Source organism: Canis lupus, chromosome 31 (genome assembly GCF_011100685.1).
Source record: "Canis lupus familiaris isolate Mischka breed German Shepherd chromosome 31, alternate assembly UU_Cfam_GSD_1.0, whole genome shotgun sequence".
NCBI lineage: Eukaryota > Metazoa > Chordata > Mammalia > Carnivora > Canidae > Canis > Canis lupus.
Genome location: NC_049252.1, coordinates 21908890 through 21925598, shown reverse-complemented (window position 1 = coordinate 21925598; position 16709 = coordinate 21908890). Strand labels below are relative to the sequence as shown.

Genomic DNA, 16709 nt, shown 5'->3' with positions numbered 1-16709 from the left:
GACAATCCTCCCAAATCAAATAAGAAAGAAGTCTATGTCCAGGTTAGGAGGTAAGCAGTGATCCTCACTGCCAGTGATACACTGCCAGGTAACCCAAAGAAAGAAGATTGGGCTAACCACTGGGTTTCTCCAAAGTGATCAGTTTTTGGAAGGCTAAGAACAATAGATTTTGGAGATACCCCAGAGTAGCAATGGACTACCAATGGACTACTCTGGTAGCAATACCTCCACTGAGAAAAGTGGGCTCTGAGAGTGGCCTATGGCCATTGGTCCAGGGAGACAGTCTACACTCCTGCACATAGACACACTCTTGGGTGTTGCCAAGATGCCCACTTGGGCGAAGTCCTTGATTGAGTCCCTCTAGGTCTTTGACCAGGACACAGCTGTTAACATTGCCCAGGCCTCATCGAAAGAGCTGATACTCTTGTTATATAAAGATCTGTCGATGATAAATAGAAAAATCTTAAATAAAAGTATTACAAAGCAATAATATTGAGGATCTCAGAGCTTGAGTTCTGGTTCTTGCTATTATCAGACCCAACACTCTTTTTACAACATTTTGAAAAGCCTCCTTAACGGTGAATCTTGAAATAAAACGGACTGACAGTGTTTCACGGGGAAAACTCAATGAACACATAAGTATGCAGGCTAGCCTACTAGCGGAAACAGTGGCGCATAATCAGGTGTTTGTCCTGTATGGATGTGACAGATACAGTTGCAGATGGATACGAGGGCTGATTCCATGATTCATGTTCTGTGAGCAACGGTGGATGATTTCCTAAAATAGTGAAGAACTCCTGGGAAGGCTCTAAATAAAACAACCTTCCCTCATTTTACCCGGTGGTGAGCTCTTAGCAGTCCAGGTTACAGTAAGAACTATGCAAAAAACCACTTTGTGCTTATATATCCAACCAAGTTACATTCTAGTCCCACATGATCATAGATAAATGAACGTCCAGATGGAATTTAGGAAATCATAGAAATGCAGAGCTAGTTTTATTTGCATGGGATTGCCCTGTGCCTAGCATCTAGCATCTTTGGACCCCATCCTCTAGAAGCCAGTAGTGTTCTTTCCCCAGTAGTCGTGGTGACAACCAAAAACACCTCCACATTCCCACCATCCCACAGAATGGTAGCTGCCTCACGTTCCTGAATGGTGTGGGTCATCAGAGTTTAAATTTCAGCAGTGCTGTGTGTTGTGGGCAAGTGAGAGAGCCTCTGTGGCTCTTTCCTGGTCTACAAAACAAAGGTGATAATAATTCCTAATTCAGAGATAAGCTATGAGCATTGATGGAGATGGCAGGAAAAGGTCTTAAAGTATCTACAACACAGTAAATGTTTAGCGTAGCTCATTCTTTCTCCTTCCTTCCTTCCTTCCTTCCTTCCTTCCTTCTTTCATTCCTTTCCTTTATCTTCCTTCCTATCTTCCTTCCCTCCTGTCTTTTCTTTCTTTTCTTTCTTTTGTCTGTTTGTTCATTTGTTCATTCTTTCTATAGGACCAAGATCTTATTAGAGAGGTTTTACCAGCTGATCCCAGGGAGAATCACCCTATGACCCAAACAGTGTATCCTTAAAAATTAATTACGAGGGCAGCCCAGGTGGCTCAGCGGTTTACTGCCGCCTTCAGCCCAGGGCCTGATCCTGGAGACCTGGGATCAAGTCCCATGTCAGGCTCCCTGGATGGAGCCTGCTTCTCCCTCTACCTGTGTCTCTGCCACACTCTCTCTCTCTTTCTCTCTCTATCTCTCATTAATAAGTAAATAAGATCTTTTAAAAAATTAATTACTATAATAAACCATATAATGACACAGTCTTAAAACTGTGTGTAACTGTGTCTCCTGTCTGCCCTCCCCATCTCCTCCCCTTGTTCCCTCTCCCCGGGACCTTACCACCTGTGAATATCTCACACACAGAATATTGAAAATACCTAAAATTCTGAAAGGATTCCCTTTCATTTCATGCAATCCTCATCATCATAGCTTCAAACACACTCACCAACAATTTATTGGTTTTTCTTAAGAAGAGCCCACCGAGTCCAGAGAGAGAGTCAGATACCAAGGATTCTTTTAATTTTTATTGAAAAACTAAGCGTATCGCAGTTTTCCCATATTTTAGGCTATTTGGCCAGCTACATTTTGCCTTGGGGGATTTTCTGTGGTTTTTTTTCAGATCCACAAAGCTTAACTGACTAAACTGAAGTGAAGCTGTTATTTATCAAACTGCTGTTCTCTTGGATTGTGAAGTCATCTTGCTAAAGGCATTTGTGTTTGTTCTGCTTTGTCATGATTGCTAAGCAGGCCAGCCAAAAGGTGGCCAACAGTCAGCTTCTTTGTATAGAATACATGCATGGAAATACTATAATATTCTCAAAGAGGCATAACAGGTCTTATAATATGTATATAATTGTGAGGGGAAGATGTCCTCTGGTATATTTCTAATTAGCCTACTAAAGAAGCAATGACCAAATCACTTTAAATGCTGAAAATGAAGGATGCTTGGGTGGCAGAGTTGGCTAAGCATCCAACTCTTGGTTTTCGCTCAGGTAATGATCTCAAGGTCATGAGATCGAGCCCCATGTCAGGCTCCATGCTCAGTGATTCTCTCTTCCTCTCCCTCTGCCCCTCCCCCTGCTTGCATGCTCTCTCTATCTCTCTCTAAAACAAATGAATTTGGGACTCCTAGGTGGCTCAGTGCTTGAACGTCTGCCTTCAACTCAGGTCTTGATCCTGGGGTCCTGGGATCTAGTCCCACATCGGGCTCCCCACAGGGAGTCTGCTTCTCCCTCTGTCTGTGTCTCTGCCTCTCTCTCTGTGTCTCATGAATAAATAAATAAAATCCTTTAAAAAAATAAATAAATTTAAAAAATAAATAAATAAATAAATAAATAAATAAATAAATAAATAAATAAATAAATTTTTAAGGCCTTTTTAAAAATAAATGAATGCTGAAATAAATGCTGAAATTGAAATTAAATAATGTCCTCTTCAGGCCTGTTTTCTGCATGTGTAAAACTGTTTTCCTGCTGATTCCTCCATTGCCTTGAGCCTGGTAGCAGGCTGTGCTAAGCAGCATTTAGCTTAGAATTGGTGTGTTATAAGGAACAACAGAACAAACTCAGAAGCCCCAGAATTTGGATCAGTTTGTCTCCTCTCCTAAGGAGACATTTGAGTCAAAGCTATTGAAGGCATGGGAATAACACATTTCTACTTAAGTTTTAACTCTTTAAGATGACCTCCTATTTTTAATTTGCTAAACAGCTAGAGTAAAATGTTTCGAACACTATACTTAAGTTACTTTCTGGTTCAACGAGTAATAGTTCATTTGGAAAATTGGGAAGTATTTGTGTTGGACTGGGAAATAATGCACCTCTCTGTCTTGTCAATGTATATTCATTTTTGGCAATGATGTCATAATTTTTTTAAAAAATTGATTGATGTCTCCTCACTGAACACAAGACTTACTTATTTATTGAATATTAATTCATACTGAATCAGCCTCCAACTGTTAAAGCAGGCTAGGGTTTAAGTCAATAAAACTATTAATTGTTTCATCTTCCTAAAAGGAAAAGCTGTTATTATTATTTTCGAATTTCAAATGAACATGCACACTGGGAAGAAAAGGCAGAGAAGCTTCTAGAAACGATCTCCTCACCTAGAGATAACTACTGATAGCTTTTTGTGGTAATATCTTTCGGACTTTTTTTTTGTCTGTACATTTGATGCTTTTTCTGTATTTTAAGTAACTGTGGAATAGTACTTTATCATTTGTAAGGTTCTTGTGCATATGTGTGCACGTTTGAGCCCTGGAAAAACCCTGTTTACTTATGACAAAGTTGAGGATTGGAAAGAATGTGATGGCTTGCCCAAGATCACAGAGTAAATCAGTAATGGCATTAAAGTGGACCCTGGGACCAACGGCCAGCTCTTCAGCCTGCATTTAAACCACAGATTACCTACTGATTCCTTCATGAGTCAAATTTGGTTTCTGATAGGTTAGCCATTGATAGATAGGATCCCCACTTAGAGTTACTTTTTTGCTCCATGAGAGTGCTTCTCCATGCTCATCTTCAACTGAAGCACCATTGGAGCTCTGGTGAAGAAATTCTTGAAAAATAAAATAATCCCCCTGTTAACTCTATTTTACATGGAATAAGGAAGGTCTCTCACTAAGTACTGTTGCAGGTGGGAAGAAAGGTAGAACACAGAGAAACTATATCATTCAAATGTATTCATGAGTTACAGAAGGAAGTATGTCTTAATCTGTCATGCCAGTAAAGTACTAGCAATCAGTCCTCTTCTCAGCGATAGTTAGGGAATACTTAGTAAGTGCAGTTTCATAGTATTTGAGCATTTCCAAAACAGTTCTTAATTTTTTTTTTTTTTTTGTTTCTCACTGCAATTAGAAGATACTATTTTACATATGCAGAAACAGCCTCAGAAGTGGTCATTCAGCCAAGGTTGCTTACATTGCCAATGTTGGGTACAGAGGCCTCCACCCTCTTCTCTCCGCCATGCTGCCAGTCTGCATGGTAAAGGACTAAACCTTGCTCTTTCAATGCATCCAAATGTCTTAGTATTCTCAGAAGCCTGATTTTTCCATACTTTGAAGGCTTGACTTCCTGCCACTCTCTTCTCCACTTTTCTGCCAACGTGTGACATTCAGGATCGACGTGGGTTTGTAATCCCACCTTGCAGTGCCTGAGCTGTGTACATCAGTAAGCTGTCTGGTTTTATTGAAACTGGTGTTCCAGAAACCATCCCATCGAGCACACCTTTCTTCCCACCAACATCTTTGCTCACCTTTGCTTACCTTCTTATCTTTTATTTCCCAGGCCTTACGCAAGGGGCTTCTCCCCTTCCTCGGCTTCATTTGCCTCTTGCCCATTTTTTAATCCTGAAAGCTTTGGTTCTCTCCCTTGCCTGTTTCTTCAAATACCAGTCTAAGTTCAAGTTCTAGTTTCTGAGACTCAGAAGCACTTTGGAAATACCAGCTAATGATAAGCAAAGGCGGGCACCCTATGCCACCTGCACGGGTTCCTTTGGGTCTAGCCCAGAATATTCACAAAGGAAAAATTGTGGAAGGTGAGACATATGAAAAGAAATACTCACATTTCACATGTTTTCAACTCTAAGTCATCTACTAAAATAGTAACTACCAGCCTTTAAAACTAGAGAGAGAAAGACTGACTTTCTAGCTGACTTCTTTCACCCTCAAAATGGGAGCAAAATTTTATGCACTAAATGGCAGATTGTGTGGTGAAACTTTTCTCTCCCAATGAACTCATGTTTACATTCTCCCAGGGGATTTAATGGAGTCCTTTTGTAGTTAATTAACTGTAAAATAAGATAAGATTGGACAGTTGTAAAGGGAGGTATCGTCAAGACTTTCCACCAGGCTGGGTATAATGTATTTTATTTCTAATCAAAGCCAAGAAACCATCTCTAAACTCAAGGAGCAGCAAATCCGCACTCCCCTCTCCCCTCTTTGATGTTGCTGCATGTCCTGGTGAGTGCTTTTATTAGAAAACTTTTATTAGTAAGGTTGGCCCATCAATAGTGGTAAGCCTTTTGAAGTGGTACCGCTCCTATTCCTTGATACTCAGGATTAACTCACTGGTGGTTCTCTTCCAGCTGCCTTTTTTTTTTTTTTTTTCCAATAACCTATGTATTTCACATGCTTTTCCCTGCTCTGTGTTCAGGAGCCACAACTCACCATCTTGATTTGTCTTGTTTGCTTTCCCTGTGCCCAGTTGAGCCTGTTGATGCCCGCCCTGCCGCCGACCGAGGACTCACCACCCGACCAGGTATAATAACCCGGTTACTTTCTACCTCTCAGCATCTTGCGCTTGAGCCTGAGCCAACGCCACCCCCCTGCTCTTCGTGATTAGCCTGTCTACACTGCAGTTAGGGAGAGAGGATTTGAAAGGACCTGGAAACCAGACTTCTCAAAGATTCCCCTTGCTTTTTCCTTACACTTGATTTTCCAAGTTCCTATTTAGGTTATCTATTTTCTTTCTGAGCTTTCCTTTTCAAATAATAAGAGAGCCCTTCCAGCTTATGGGGTGGTTTTTTTTTTTTTTTTTTTTTTTTTTTTCCTTTTTTAAGTGGAGAAGAGTATTTAGACCTCTGTGTCCTCAAAAATGGAAAGCCACACAGATGCAGATTCTATCCGGTGACAACTTGGTCTCTGCTTTGAATACCTCTTCCTTCCTTTCTTGTTTGGTATGCAGACGGGTCCTCTTCTGACTGAATTGGGCTCAAACTTCAATCAGTTCCTCACATAGATGTGAATTCCTAAAAATATCAGAATGGGCCTACCTCTAGAACCCAGAAATATTTGCATTTTCTCTTTCATGGGTTGTATGGACGTATTCTCCATGAGTGACTACAGTGACAGAAAGGATATATGTGCATAGTTTTGTATACCAGTCTTCTATTTTTTGTAATCACCTAAAATTCTCATTAACACTATAATAGACACTTCTTTTTTTTTTTACAGTTTCCCCAGCATTAAGAAGTACACTTTGATCCTTTTTTCTGTATCTAGTCTATATCTCAAACTGTTTTTAAAATAATGTCACACCACAACAGAAGCACACATGAACCTGGTTTTGACTTTATGCACAATTTTGACCAACTAATGGTAGCCATTGGTTTCCATGAAACAAAGACAGCAGTTACAGAGTTGACCCAGCTGTGTATTCTAGAGAAACTTAGCTCCACAAACAAGTAAACCTTCCGGAATTTATTTCCTTCCTTACCCTCATAATGGCCTTGTGCAATAATCAAGGGATAGGGACTTCACCATGTTTGAAGATATTAACACATGGAGGTAGGTCCCTGGCTCAGGTAACAGTTGGTAGCCTGCCAAGAACAGACCCTGCGCCTCACACTGCCAGTGTTGGCTCAGACCCCTTCTATCTCCAACCACAGTCATTGATGAGAACTCTGAATCTGCCCTATGGCATCTTCATGACTCTGTGTGACACATCTTGACAGCTGCTCTGGTTGGTTCTGCCTTTAGGGCTTTTCAGAGGAACTTGAATTATAGTAAGTCAGACATGGTGTGGGCTCTCCTAATGTCTTCCTTATTGCCATTGTCATGCAAGTGAATTTTAAGGAACCAGCAAATGACATCCCCATCCTGCTCAGCCCATGGTGGAGCTCAAGGCTAAGGGGTCAGTTCTGTTCTAACAGTTACTGAGACCAGCTCAGGATGATCATTTGCCTTGGGCCTTTTTTTATGCCACTTTCTATTTTACTTTTAAGGAAGAGATGCTCTTCACCTACAAGAATAAAAAGTGAATTAGAAGCACTCTTAGCACTCTTACAACCAATTTTATAAAGTCCCTTCTTTGGGCCCTCTAGGCTAATATGTTCTATTTGGAATATGAGGGGGGGAGGGTTTGACAACCACCAAAGTTGATTTTTTTCCCCTTTTTTTAAAAAACTCTAACATGAAAATAACTTTTCCGTTCATTTCCCCCCAAAACAATCTATTTTAAGAGAAGAGCTAGAAAGTAGTTAGAGTTGTTATGTGGGGGGAAGAAGCCATCCAAGGTCTTTATTATAACAATAATAATGTTTCTATAACAGCAATATTTCATTTTGGTATTTCACAGAGAACAATGCATTAAATGCTGTGGTGGGTGGAAAGAAATAAAATGATAAGTTCCCCATTCTCAGGAGCTTGAAGTATATATAATAGAAGGAACACACTTAGCATATTTAAGAGGAGATGGAATTAGAAAGGCAGGGGAATACAAACCAACGTAAAGTACAAACCAGGGTGTCTGTGAGGTAAGCAGATGGGCCACTCACTGAGGGTGTGCTAATCCAGGCACATATAGGAGGTGAACTTCAGGGAAGCATTTCAAAAATTTTGAGACTCATCCATTGGCAAAGAAGAGGGGAAGGATTCAAAGACGGGAGCGTGGCCTGGGCTTAGCTTGCTTTCTTGTACTTTTTCTCCAATAAAAGAAGGCCATACGTAAGCAAGAATGATCAGATCCAAAGTGAGGAAGACTCTACTTTACGAATAGCTCTTACTTGCCAGATATATAGTAGTAGGACATGTGCTCTTTTTCTGTGCTTACCGGCCATATCCCAAACATTTGGACCAATTCCCTGCTACGTTCATAGAACTAGTTGTGGTTCTTCCAACATCACTCTTTAGGAGACTGCACGCTTGAGTTCAGTGTGCCAAACTATATCTTTAGACTTCTGAAAAACCAGGGCACTGTAACTTAGAATGTAATGTCAAGTAGGGAAAACAGTGGTAGCAGTGGGGATTTCTGGGCATGGCGGTCATTACAGCTACTCCCCCTGCTTGCTTCCAGGGAAGAAGGGGTTCTGGAGGTCAAGTTACACATTTGACCAGAATAAAGAAGAAAAATACATTAGCAAGCTCTTCACAGGGGGAGGAAAGCTACCCTTCCCACTATAAGTTATTATCACCCTTCTGCAGTCCTCATAAAGGAGACCAAATCCTTGACTCCAAGCCATGTAAAAGGTTTCATGAGGGACACGCCTCCCTCCCCCCTCAAAAGAAAGCAGATTCTGCTCGCTTACCATGACATAGAGAACTAGAGTTACACCAGGGCTTGGAATGGAATCAGTACAATTGAGAAAACATGTCTGACGAGCCTGTACGCAAAGGTCCCTGCGATATATTTCAATCTACATGTCACATTTCATCACATGCAATATGAGCCTATTACTGATGATGTTTTGCTATGTGCAAGCTTATTTTTCTTCCCTTTTAGTGAGATTTGCTTCATGTATAGAAAGTCCTTTCACTAAGTGCTTATACATGCTACACACAAATGAACTAGGAAGATCTTTCTTCTGAAAGTCTTACAAACTATTGCACTATGATTAATCATCTGTTGTTCTGACTTGTTACATGAATTTGAATATGGTTTTTGTTTTGTTTTGTTTTTTTGAATTTGAATTTTGAGTACCAAAAGTATTTCACTCTCCTTTCTGAAATTATGGGCTTTTATAATTTTGAATGGAGAGCTCCTATTTTTTGAAGTAATCATTGGTCCCACAAATCTAAAAGAAAAGACTATTCAAAGAGACTTTGATTAAAATCTCGAAATATAATTTTAACTGTTGCATTGCTAGATCCTGATGACAGCAAAAGGGTGAGCTATAAAGAAATTACTGTGGTTATACAACCCCTTCTCAGATTGAAAAGGGCCTATAGAAAGATTAATATATACATATTAAATAAATAAACTATATTTTTATAAATAAATATTATTTATATTTATAAATAAAACCAATGACAAATAGCATTAGTATCACAGCTCAATAAACATAGTGACATAGTGTTAGGAAATTAGAGGTCAGAGTGAGTTGAAAATGATGAGAAAATGCAAATAATTTCAAAGCAAGAACATAAAAAAGAAGAGGTCTTGGGACAGGGTCAGGGGGTGAGGGACAGCCAGTGAGAGGACCCAGCAAAAGATGAGAGACAAGGGGAGACTGTCCCATTTGTGCTTCTGCCTTTGTGTCTATATATTAAAGAGAGTGATCTTTTGAAAGAAAAAATGAAAGCCCAAAGTAGATCAAGATGAAAAAAGAAAGCACTAGCTAGCTCCTTGTACTGGTTTTCTACTGCTAATGCAACAAATAATTCCGTAACTAAGTGACTTAAAACAACAAGCATTTAGTTGCTTATAACTACTGGAACGATCAGTATTTCAGGCATGGATTATCTGGGTGCTTCTGGCCCCAGGTCCCTCAGGAGGTTGCAGTCAAGACACCCTCTAGAGCTGCAACCATCTGAAGACTTGAAGCTTGACTGTGGTGGGTCCATTTCCAAGCTGGCTCACTGACATGGCTGTAGGCAGGACACCACACCTCATCGTGGGAACCTTTTTGTAGGGCTGCTTGAGTGTCCTCATGGTAAGGCAGCTGGCTTTCCCAGGGCAAGTGACCCGAGAGAGAGAACAAGAAGGAAGCTGCAGTGCCTTTTTTGATCTAGACTCAGAAGTCCCCCAGGATCACTTTCTCTGTTGTCTGTTCATTAGAAGCAAGACACTCCATCCAGTCCACACTCGAGGGAAAGGAATTCAGTCCCACCTCTGGAAAGGAGGAGCATTAATAAATTTGTGGATATATTTTAAATCTACAACCCTTCTCTACCACATCCAAGTCCTTGTGACCCAGGCAAATTGGAGGCTAGGAGAACTTGAGGGTGAAATTGTTGAACTGCCCTCCGTGATCTTTGTGGACCTTGGAGAGCGGGAGAGCTGGGAAGATAGGGAGAAGAAACTCATTCTGCCAGATGGACAGGAGAGAAGACAGGGTGACAGTCCACAGACTAGGTGTGGATTGACATTGGTCTCGGCTCTGTTTTCGGATGAGTTATCAAATGGAAGCTTTGTGAACAATTGGACAAGGAATCAGGGATGTGTCAAAACCAGCACAGGCGCCCGCGGTCTTGTCAACTTCTCCTTTTCTTTTTGTGTGAGCTGTGCTGTTAGACTGGCACATGGTTACGCTGTGGACATTGTGCTTTTCAGTTTCAGCCAGATGTGTGACCAGTTTCACAGCACCTTGTGGACCAGGCTGTAAGAGTGACTAGACAAGATGCAAGAAATTAGGTCCAATGGGAGCTAAGGACCTGGTGTTACATGTAGCCTGAGCAAGAACCATCAGGAACACAATGCCTCTCCTTGACTGTCTGGTCTGCTCAAGGCTATCATGCAGAAGGGAGGTGTTGGCTCGCCCTGAGTGGAGCAGGCTCAAAGAGCGGATGCTGTAGGGGGTCTGAGGTGGGCTTGCAGGAAGACCATCATTCTTGTAGGCAGAGGCAGAGCTGTCCAAAACAGAGGCAAGCGGAGAGATTCTTCTCCAGTTAGGAGCTGAGTGAGGGTCTGGCCCTGGGTGGGAATACCATAGAGATGGGATCTTAGCCTTTCTCATCCTAAAACAACGACTTTTGATATATAAATGCTCCAACACGTGGAACCTGATAATTTGTATATTGTGCTTTCAGGTTTTGTTTCAAAAATGGCCTTGCCACTTTGTGTTTCAGCTTCCAATTGTTATTTGAAAAATGAAATTTATTGTAACAATTAGTGTAAGACTCCTGTAGCAATTTATAGAGAAGGAAGAGTTAGTAAATTATAAGTTCTCTTAGTCCCACAGAAACATTTTCTAGAATTATGGACTGCAAGTCTTTATTCAGTGGATGAACCAATTAATTCTGTATCTCTAACTAAATCACTTAACTAAATAAATATGATTTTTATAATGCTTCACTGCATAGATACACAAACATAATTTATTTGTAATTGGAACAAAGCCCTAAAGTAGCAGTTTGATTCTACCAGGTAATTAATGCTCTTTTTTAAAGACTTTTTTTTTTATTTTTTTCTGAAAGAATGAGAACATATGGGAAAAGACCTAGAATAGGCTAGACAATAAGCCCCTAAAACAAGCCAGTATACTCTGGGAACACATCCTTGCCAACTTCCCAACTAGCATTTAACTTCTGGTTCTCCCCATTAAAAAAAAAATAAAAAATAAAAAATAAAAAATAAAATTACAACATGTGTCTAAAGGCAGTAGAAGCTTTAACTTCGGATTTCTTTAATCTTTAATTTCTTTTTCTTTAAAATAGATAGTGGTTAAGGGTTTAAATACAGGGTGTCAGTTTTCTTTTTTTTTTTAAGATTTTATTTATTTAATCATGAGAGACACAGAGAGCAAGGCAGAGACACAGGCAGAGGGAGAAGCAGGCTCCATGCAGGGAGCCTGACGTGGGACTCGATCCCTGGATTCTGGGATCACGCTCTGGGCCAAAGGCAGAAGCTCAACCGCTGAGCCACCCAGGTGTCCCTGGTGTCAGTTTTCTCAAAGAAAGTCACTAATCTGTTTCCTCTCACTCCAGACTTAGAAAGTAAGTTTTGGTAGCCTTTGTGTTACAGCGTTAGTGTTTACAGATAAAATGAATTGACTGTCCTGCATCATTTACTCATGGTGTGATGCTTATGGATTAATGCAGGTTCAGGCTTGACAAATATCAAGACGGAAGAGATCTCCGAGGTGAAGATGGATGCCGAGTTCCGACATGACTCAGGATATGAAGTTCATCATCAAAAATTGGTATGTAAAGTAGTTCACCTCTTCCTGCCACTCTGCTTGCCTTGCCAGATGACCTGTTAACGCTTGTTCACGCTGTGCCAGAAATCCAGTGAAGGAAAAGATAAAAACAAGAATAAAACACTTTTGCCTATTATAGGGTTCATCATGGAAACACAGAAAAGAAAAAGGGGGGTCCTTATAGAATAGTTCTTTATGTCTGGAAGGCAGCAAAGCCCACCCAGGGCTCAGAGTGGAATTAATTTATATTATAATATCCGCTCTAATTAACTTCCACGCTATTTTCTAGGAAGTCAGGCTTCTAAGAGGTGGATTTGGAGTTGGCATTTATAACTGTCTCTCTGTGCCCCTTCGTCTCTCCCTCTTCCCTTCCTTCCTGAGTTCTTTCCCCAGCACCCATGTTTTAAGTTTCTCCCGTGAGGGTAGGATCTCTGGGTTTCTACCAAGGCAGGTGGAGGCAGGAGGTGCACAGGACTCCATGTTCCGAGCAGGGTTGCTCTTTGAAAGATTTGGGCAAGGAAGACAGCAGCCTCCTTATTGGACAGAATCTCCTCCTGCCCCCTGTGTGTTCCCCCAAATGTTAGAACAAATCAAAGAGCACCCATCCCCTTTGCAGGCAGCTCTGGTAGTTCTATGAAATCTTTTACCAGATGCTTCAGATAAATCAAATCCTGCATCATGCTAGGGTTTCTTTCGTCTTATCAGTAAGCATAATAAGTGGGTTAAATTAATAAAGAAGACAATTTTACTGCATATTCAGTAGTCAACCAAAAAATGGTAATAAATTCTCTTAGCAATAATAATACTTGAGAAGTACCTGCTGTCAGATGTTTATCATGCACTGGGGGTGGGGTGAGGGGAACATTCATGCTCTTTTTCAAGGGAGAGAATATCTTTCCAATATTCATAAATATAATTTCTAAATCCAAGTAGCAAATTACAGAAGAAATGTCTGTGAAATATTGTGCAATTGTGCATGTGTCTTTTCACTCTCAATAATTGGAGCAAATCCAAAACTGGCCTGTGATTCAGATTTGCATTTCAACTCCCATAATCTTTTTTGTACAAGAACATTTCGGGTTTTTGAAGCATGATTTTCACTGGCAGGTTAATCCGGTCTCAGTTAATATAAAATCAGGGGCACCCTTGATCTGACCGATGCTGAAGAGGTTAAAAAAAAACTCTGGGGTAGCTGTTCCAGAGTTAGGGGCTGGTGGGGCACGGAGCTGAAGATTAACATGCGGATTTGCGTTTTCTGGAGCCTGTGTCATAAAAGCTCATCTCCACAATTATGCTAACTCCTATAATGCGACAGTGACTAATGGCAGGGCAGCAATTAGGAGAATCAGCTCCCTCTACTGAGCTAGTTGATAAGATAATGTACTATAATTAGTGCAATGAATATTACAAAATTACAGTATTTTCTTAAAGACACAGGAAGATGTCCAGACTTGCATTTATTCCTGATTACCTCACATTTTTATCATTAGCTAATTAATGATTTGCTTTTTATAAATATGTTGAGCTAGCATATTTGTTGAGAAAGGGGAATAATTATGAAAAGTTTCTCGTTTTGCTGCAGATACACCCTGAGTAAGACTCTTAGAAATTGGCCCTATTTGCTGTATTTTATATTGCCTTTTCAGATCACTAGGATGTTCGTTGTCACTGTGGAAAATCCAGTCATTTTACTGTGTTGAGATTGACTGAAAGAATTTCTTTAGGGAGCTGTTTTTATTAATTTATACAATAAATGTGGTGTATGTTTAGTAGTAGTTAAGCCAGGTGGTCTGGCATAAGATCATCTCCTTAGATAACAGGATTATAAAAAGTACAGCATGCTTTTATAATTCCAGTTAGGTATGTAAAGTTGAAAAATAGTGACTTGCTTTTATAAACAACATGAAGGAATGCTGCGCAGCCAAGTTATCAGATTGAACAAATATCTCTGACATTGTTTCCAAAATTGTTTATGTGCAATTCAAACAAAGAGCAAGAGTAAAACAAAAGGTTTAGTTGGGTTTCTGGAGAAAGGTGTAAGCAAGCCGGAGTTCTGTATGGCTATTAAAATTCTTATCTTGTCGCCTACTACTTCTTCCCTTTGAAAAAACTCTTTTTTAAGCATTACACTTCTGGAGGCTCATTCAGTACTGTCCTCTTGAAGGATCGTGGCTAAAAGTAGGTAACAAGATGTCTGTATTCTTCAGATGAACTCCTTTGTCTCAGATGCTTTATTCTATGTATTAATGTCCATCTCAGGAAATTAGGACATCTCTGGGTTTGCACCTAAGGTGGAGTGGTCATGCATCAGGTACCTCAGTGGGCCTCTTTTCAAAAGCACAGTCCGTGCCTTTACAGCCTTTGGTAGATCCCCACTCCACCTCTCACCAAATGTTCCACCTGTCAGAGGGTTTCAGGTTCCTCTTGGCTACTGTTTAGCCTTTCTAGGAACATGAGGGAGTGGGGTGGAAAGCAGACTTCCCAGAACTGGGGAAGCATTCTGTAGACTGCAGGTGTCATTGTTAGTAGGTGGAATGTGTGGGTTTTTTTTTTTCCCCAAGTAATGCACCGAAGAATGGAGTGACCACCAGCTGAAACTTACTGCATAAGATCCACACTGAAACTTTTCACATTCCTCATCCAGTTGTTCTCGTGCAATTGCAAACCTTTTTTTTTTGTTTTGTTTTGTTTTGTTTTGTTGTTTTGTTTTCAAGGTGTTCTTTGCAGAAGATGTGGGCTCAAACAAAGGTGCCATCATTGGACTCATGGTGGGCGGTGTTGTCATAGCAACAGTGATTGTCATCACCTTGGTGATGCTGAAGAAGAAGCAGTACACGTCCATTCATCACGGTGTGGTGGAGGTAAGTGACTATGGCTGTGTGTTTGCAAGCGAGAGGGCAAGAAAGACTACATGAGAGATTTTGCTTGGCATTAAACTAAGAATCATCCCTAAGTAGCTATTCTTTGAAAAAAAAAATCAAGATTCCTGCATGGTGCTCAAGTTTGGCAGCTGTTTTCTTGTGTTGGTCTTCATTCATCCTGACTTAAAAATGCTATAATCAAGGCATTGGATTGTGTGCTGCTCCCTCAGCTTATCTTAGAACTTGTATCAAAATGTCAAAATAATAACTAATGAAGATGCCTGGCTTAAAGATGTTGTGATTACCCTCAACCATTTAAAAGAAAAGGAAAAAACAACAATAGAAGCTGGAAGTCTGCTTCAAAAAAAAAAAAAAAGAAAGAAAGAAAAAAACCATAAGCGCATTCATTCCCTAATTTTTTTTTTGTCTTAAAGAGTCTGACTTCTGACTTCTTAGTAAAACCAGGGAGTAGTAATTAATACTCATTTTCAGTGAAGAGTCTTACCTTTTAAAGTTTCTTGGAAAATCACATGATAGTAGTTGAGCAGAACCTGCAGGGTTGTTCAAGCTGTTCAGCCTGTTACCTGCATTTCTGCCTGAAATATCTTCGTTTCCAGGGGTTAGTATAGTTGCCCTGGAGCTGGAGAGAAGATTCACCAAGTGACAGTCACCATTACCACATGATTACGTTCAAGACTTTGTCCACACAGGCCAGCATATGACTAATGAGTGTGTACAGCATGGAAGTCATGAGTTACACCAACAAAATAGAATAGCTACAAGGTTCAAATGTGACTTCTTAAACCCATGACACAAAATATTGAAATATAAAATTTACAAATAAGTTCTTCTTAGGCATTTATGTTTTTTAAGATTTTATTTTTAAGTAATCGCAACACCACCCAGCATGGGGCTTGAACTCACAATCCCGTGATCAAGGGTTGCATGTCCCACCGACTGAGCCAGCCAGGCGCCCCTCATGTATTTTAAAATGCAGTTCTGGTGTTGGGGAGTGGGTGGGTAATCCTCATAGTATGTGTAATTTTTTTTTTAAGATCTTACTGATTTATTTATTTGAGAGAGTACCAGTGGGGCGGCGTTGGGGGTGGGGACAACAAAGGGAGAAGCAGGGGCCCCTATGATTTTTTAGGAAACTCTTAGAGAAAGTGAGTTAATATGTCTTAAGAAGTATTAGAATTTTCTAGAACCGAAAGAGATCTCTGTGATCAGTCAAATTGATCTTTTCATTTGGTAGATGAGAAAATAGCTGGCAGCTGCTCACCTGTTGTTGAACCAGGTAGGGCCAAGGTCCAAATACAGATTGTCCCATATCTGACCATGTGTCTTCTGCCAGAGAAAAGTCCAGATATTTCCAGTGAGTCAAACTTCTCACTACCCGCCGTCCCCTGGAAGAAATGTCCTCCAAACCATTCTCGATCAGAGAAAGGCAGGAAACGTTTAAATAAATGTATGGCAAAGCCAGAAACCTCATTGCGTTCAGCTCTTAACATTCTCCAGGCTGCTTGTTGATGGGATCTGCTGATGGAATTGGTTTTGAGTCTTCTTTTCCCTGTCCGTACTGGTGTGGACGTGCTGGGGGCAGCAAGATGTAAAAGAACAGAACGATTGACAGCCTTGACTGTCAGCACATCAAGTAGGCAATGACAGCATCACCGACTCTGGGGTGTTGCTCTTATAATCGTTATTTCTGAGCTCGTGTCCTTTGAAA

The 16709-nt window shown here is 40.5% G+C and overlaps 1 protein-coding gene across 4 annotated transcripts in view; it reads left to right on the top strand.

The window, feature by feature from the left end:
• APP (amyloid beta precursor protein) overlaps nucleotides 1–16709 on the top strand; it is a 265420-nt gene that overhangs the window by 239287 nt on the left and 9424 nt on the right. For all 4 annotated transcript variants that reach the window (NM_001293279.1, NM_001293276.1, NM_001293275.1 and 1 more), the window contains 3 exon segments: nucleotides 5750–5803; nucleotides 12022–12122; nucleotides 14834–14980. In NM_001293279.1, coding sequence (NP_001280208.1) covers nucleotides 5750–5803; nucleotides 12022–12122; nucleotides 14834–14980 — 302 coding nt within the window.